Source organism: Pristiophorus japonicus, chromosome 21, assembly GCF_044704955.1.
Source record: "Pristiophorus japonicus isolate sPriJap1 chromosome 21, sPriJap1.hap1, whole genome shotgun sequence".
Taxonomy (NCBI): Eukaryota; Metazoa; Chordata; class Chondrichthyes; family Pristiophoridae; genus Pristiophorus; species Pristiophorus japonicus.
This window is the reverse complement of record NC_091997.1, coordinates 78,119,931-78,125,930: the sequence shown is the minus strand read 5'-3', so window position 1 is coordinate 78,125,930 and position 6,000 is coordinate 78,119,931. Positions and strand designations below refer to the sequence as shown.

Below are 6,000 nucleotides of genomic sequence, written 5' to 3'. Positions count from 1 at the left end.
CACCCCCACCCCCAACTACACCCCCACCCCCAACTACACCCTCCTCCCCTCCTACACCCCCAACTACACCCCCCTCCCCCTCCCCAACTACACCCCCCTCCCACTCCCCAACTACACCCCCCTCCCCACCCCCAACTACACCCCCCTCCAACTCCCCAACTACACCCCCCTCCCCACCCCCAACTACACCCCCTCCCCTTCCCCACCTCCAACAACACTCCCTCCCCTTCCCCACCTCCAACAACAACCCCCTCCCCCCCCAACCTCCAACAACAACCCCCCTCCCCCCCAACCCCCCCTCCCCCCCTCAAATCCCCCCACCCCCACCACCAGAGCAGAATCCATCAGCCAAACATGACCCTGACTCCTGCCAAATAAACGGCAATGATCATTGAGTGAGGGAGGAGAGTCGGGGAATGTTGGTGATTGGTCATTTCGCTGTCTGTTTCAGGTCTGACGCCCCTTCACTGCGCCATCAAGTCCCACAATTCCGCAATGAGGAAGCAGAGTGAGATGCTGAGCATCACCGGAGAGCTTAACAGTGAGCGCCAGGACCTAGCCCAGGAAAGCGGCAGTTCCGCAAACTAATGCCGAACCACGGATGTTTCTGGACCAGAGAGTCCCGGACCAGAGAGGTTCAACCTGTATTACACCAAGGAGCCAGCATAGTCCGAAATCCCAAAATATGACAAGGAAACACTAGAGAACATCTGCTGTGATTAATCTACATAAGAGGATGTTCTATTCATATATTGACAGAAGTATTGCTCTAGTATGAAATTTGAGTAACACAATGAACACAACTGGTAATATAAATACAATATTTATTTTAAAGCTATACAGTGGAAGGGCTTTTTTGCTCACGTTATTTGCATGTGTTTCTTCAATAATGAATAAAGAATAATTTACCTCCCACTCATCTGAGTCGCTATATATTTTTGCAGGGACATCTTTGGAGTCATAAAAGTGCTTTGCGTGCTCTGTGGTCACCACTTTTACTTCAACCTTTAAAATAGAGAGAGACAGTGGAATAGAAGGTTATTGTACGGTGTTGGATAACAATCGGAAAGAAAGGGCAAAAAAAATGATTGGTAGCATATAGTGGTTATGTTACGGGACTAGTAATCTAGAGGCCTGGACTAATGATCCAGAGACATGAGTTCAAATTCAACCACGGCAGCTGGGGAATTTAAATTTAAATAAATCTGGAATATAAAAGCTAGTGTTAGTGGAAACCATGAAACTACCAGATTGTTGTAGAAACCCATCTGGTTCATTAATGCCCTTTAGGGAAGGAAATCTGCCGCCCTTACCCGGTCTGGCCGATATGTGACTCCAGACCCACATCAATGTGGTTGACTCTTAACTGCCCTCCGAAATAGCCCAGTGAGACACTCAGTTGTCAAGAAGACAGCTCACCACCACATTCTCAAGGGCAATTAGGGATGGGCAATAAATGCAGGCATTGCCACGTCCCAGGAACGAATAAAAAAAAAAATAACAGCGTTTTCATTGTGAGGCCAATGGCTTGTCCGAGTCGGTAAGTATTGCAAAGTGTCAGCCGTGGGTAGCACTCTCACCTCTAAGCCAGAAGATTGTGGGTTCCCTCAAACACTGCTCAATGCACCACACCCCCATCACTTACCTACCAGCAATCCCTACCAAAGGGGAATCATAGCTTCACCTTCCCCTCACACACTTCCCACTGCTGCAAGCATCCCACTCCAGAGACTTGAGCACAAAAAAAATCTAGGCTAACTCCCCAGTGCAGCACTGAGGGAGGGCTACACTGTTGAATGTAACTTTGAACTGAGGCCCTGTCTGCCCTTTCAGGTGGATATAAAAGATCCCATGGCACCATTTCGAAAAGGAGCGGGGAGTTTTCCCGCAGCCGATATTTATCCCTCAATCAACATAACAAAAAAACAAATTAGAAACACAGAAAATAGGTGCAGGATTAGGCCATTCGGACCTTTGAGCCTGCACCACCATTCAATATGATCATGGTTGATCATGCAACTTCAGTACCCCACTCCTGCTTTCTCTCCATACCCCCTGATCCCTTTAGCCTTTAACTCCCCTTTGAATATAGCTAACGAACTGGCCTCAACAACTTTCTGTGGTAGAGAATTCCACAGGTTCACAATTCTCTGAGGGAAGAAGTTTTTCCTCATCTCAGTCCTAAATGGCTTACCATTAGCTGGCCATTATCACATTGCTGTTTGTGGGAGCTTGCTGTGTGCAAATTGGCTGCCGCATTTTCTACATTACAAGAGTGACTACACGTCAAAATTAAATTGGTTGTAAAGCGCTTTGGGGCATCCTGAGGTCATGAAAGCCACTATATAAATACACAAATTTCCTTTTTTTAAATCGCTGGTGCAAGTAAACTTCTGCTACCCGAGTGGTTTTGCACAGGAAGAACATGTATCTACCTTCCTCCTTTAATTCAGTACACCCAAATTTACTGTACCAAATCTCCTCGAGTATATCGGACTCACAAAGCCTATGGAACACAGACTATAACTGGGATTGATCGCCATTAAAACCACAGTCTTGTCGAGAAACTGAAGTAAATTTATATATTTTCGGGGAAAAAAAATCAACGTTTCACTTCAGCAATTAATCTTTGTTGCAATTCTGTTTTGAATGAAAACTGCATTCTCTCTCAATTGTTCATTAGCACTTCTGTAATCGGACAACGCTTATGATCCAGGAGCTGTAATATTTCACTAAACTGCCCTTGTGTGAACCAAAGATTAACAATTACACTATCTGGACTAATCCTCCTGGCCTTGGCCTATGCTACATGACACTTTTACCATATTAAACACAAATCAGATACGGGTATTACAGGCTCAATAATTAAAACACATTTAAAATTAAACAGAAATGTGCGGCATACATGCCAGAAAATATAAGTATAATCTACACAAATAAAAGCAAAAAAAAGTAATGGTTCTATTACCCTTCATAACAATTACTTCAGCAAGAATATAAACAAAAGTTTATTTAGTTCTAAAGGCAAAATACTGGTTAATAGCAAGGTGAATTCTGATGCTCTTAAATTAATATATTTTTGATTGGCAGCTCTGATTCAGTTTGGAGTACACATAAAAATTCCCCTTGCCCCAGTCCTTTTTAAGAAGTGAATCTACGGTGTCATACGTTCACTCATCCATTTCCTAGTTACGAAATCTCTAAGGCCACAATCTAATGGAGTGTTTGTTGCATCTTCTTGGGGAAATTGCAAGAGCGTGTGTGATATGGCCAGTGAGCTGAAAGACAAACCATATGTTGCTCCTTAGGCAAGCTACAAAGTACCGAGATATTGGGCAGGTAAAGGGACAACAGCTTGTATTTATATAGCACCTTTAACATAGTGAAACATCCCAAGGCGCTTCACAGAAGTATTATGTGATAAAAAATTTGACACCGAGCCGCGTAAGTAGAAATTAGCGCAGGTGATTGGTCAAAGAGGGAGGTTTTAAGGAACGTCTTGAAGGAGGAAGGAGAGGTAGAGAGGGCTTGGAGCTTGGGGCCCAGGCAGCTGAAGGCACAGCCACCAATGGTTGAGCGATTATAATCAGGGATGCTCAGGAGGGCAGAATTAGAGGAGCGCAGACATCTCGGGGGGTGTGGGACTGGAGGAGATTACAGAGATAGGGAGGGGCGAGGTCATGGAGGGATTTGAAAACAAGGATGAGAATTTTGAAACTGAGGCGTTGCTTAACCAGAAGCAATGTAGGTCGGCGAGCACAGGGGGTGATGGGTGAGCGGGACTTGGTGCGAGTTAGGACACGGGCAGCCGAGTTTTGGATCACCTCTAGGGTGGAATGTAGGAGGCCAGCCAGGAGTGCGTTGGAGTAGTCAAGTCTAGAGATAACAAAGGCAGGGATGAGGGATACTCTGGTCAACATGGGAATGGCCTGAGGGCCTGAACCCGAGGGAAAAAAATATATGGATGAAAAACCCCAAACTATAACAATGCCATTCTTTCATGTTCCTTGATGTGAATAAATAAGACTTTAACAGATGTCCCACTTTAAGGCGAGGCACTGATATCAGGGTGGTGCCCCGTCCTGTCTGTATTTCCCACAAGAGATTAAAAATGTCTTCACAAGAGATTAAAAATGTCTGCCAATCCACACACGTTAGCACTTCAAATGACCTATTATAAAAAAAACACCAGACAACTTTGGTCTTAATTGATTTTTCAACAAGGCTTTCAACAGCAAAGAAAATCCATTTAGCTCTATCTATTGGGCACAATGCTATATAATCCCTTCATGAGCCACAGCGAGCTGAAGCCAATTTTAAATTGATTTTCCCTATCAGAGATCATTAACTTTGCTTTGGAATGCAGCCACTGTTGTTATAGAGGGGAAATCCGACAGCCATTTTACGCACAGCGAGGTACCACAAACACAAAAGTAATGAATGAGCAAATGATATTTTTGATAGTGTTGGTTGAGGGAGGATTACATAGGATATATGGCACAGAAACAGGCCATTCGGCCCAACCAGTCCATGCCGGCGTTTATGCGCCACTCGAGCCTCCTCCCGTCTTTCCTCATCTAAATCTATCAGCATATCCCTCTATTCCCTTCTCCCCCATATGCTTGTCCAGCCTCCCCTTAAATGCATCGATACTATTCACTTCAACCACTCCCTGTGGCAGCGAGTTCCACATTCTCACCACTCTCTGGGTAAAGAAGTTTCTTCTGAATTCCCTATTGGATTTCTTGGTGGCTATCTTATATTAATGGCCTCTAGTTATGCTCTTCCCCACAAGTGGAAACATTCTCTCTGTATTCACTCTATCAAAACCTTTCATAATTTTAAAGACTCTATTAGGTCACCCCTCAGCCTTCTTTTTCCAAGAGAAAAGAGACCCAGCCTGTTCATCCTTTCCTGAAATGTATACCCTCACATTTCTGGTATCATCCTTGTAAATCTTCTCTGCACCCTCTCCAGTGCCTCTATATCCTTTTTATAATATGGCGACCAGAACTGTACGCAATACTCCAAATGTGGTCTAACCAAGGTTCGATACATAGCCAAGTTTACTGATGATACAAAGATGGGAGGAAAAGCAATGTGTGAGGACACAAAAAACCTGCAAAAGGACATAGACAGGCTAAGTGAGTGGGCAAAAATTTGGCAGATGGAGTATAATGTTGGAAAGTGTGAGGTCATGCACTTTGGCAGAAAAAAATCAAAGGAGCAAGTTATTATTTAAATGGAGAAAGATTGCAAAGTCCTGCAGTACAGCGGGACCTGGGGGTACTTGTGCATGAAACACAAAAGAATAGTATGCAGGTACAGCAAGTGATCAGGAAGGCCAATGGAATCTTGTCCTTTAATGCAATATAAAAGCAGGGAAGTCTTGCTACAGTTATACAGGGTATTGGTGAGGCCACACCTGGAGTACTGCGTAGAGTTTTGGTTTCCATATTTGAGAAAGGATATACTTGCTTTGGAGGCAGTTCAGACCAGGTTCACTAGGTTGATTCCGGAGATGAGGCGGTTGACTTATTAGGATCGGTTGAGTAGGTTGGGCCTCTACTCATTGGAATTCAGAAGAATGAGATGTGATCTTATCGAAATGTATAAGATTATGAGGGGGCTTGACAAGGTGGATGCAGAGAGGATGTTTCCACTGATGGGGGAGACTAGAACTAGGGGGCATGATCTTAGAATAAGGGGCTGCACAGTTAAAACTGAGATGAGGAGAAATTTCTTCTCTGAGGGTTGTAAATCTGTGGAATTCTCTGCCTCAGAGAGCTGTGGAAGCTGGGACATTAAATACATTTAAGACAGAAATAGACAAGTTTCTTAAACGTTAAGGGGATAAGGGGATTATGGGGAGCGGGCGGGGAAGTGGAGCTGAGTCCATGATCAGATCGTCCATGATCAGATCAGCCATGATCTTATTGAATGGCGGAGCAGGCTCGAGGGCCGTATAGCCTACTCCTGCTCCTATTGCTTATATTCTTA

The 6,000-nt window shown here is 44.3% G+C and overlaps 1 protein-coding gene across 3 annotated transcripts in view; it reads right to left on the bottom strand.

Annotated features, from left to right (window-relative positions):
• The window catches only part of ppcdc (phosphopantothenoylcysteine decarboxylase), a 140,612-nt gene that overhangs the window by 115,581 nt on the left and 19,031 nt on the right, over positions 1-6,000 (bottom strand). For all 3 annotated transcript variants that reach the window (XM_070865084.1, XM_070865083.1, XM_070865085.1), the window contains one exon: positions 910-1,005. In XM_070865084.1, the coding sequence (XP_070721185.1) occupies positions 910-1,005 (96 nt within the window). The remainder of the gene's footprint in view (positions 1-909; positions 1,006-6,000) is intronic.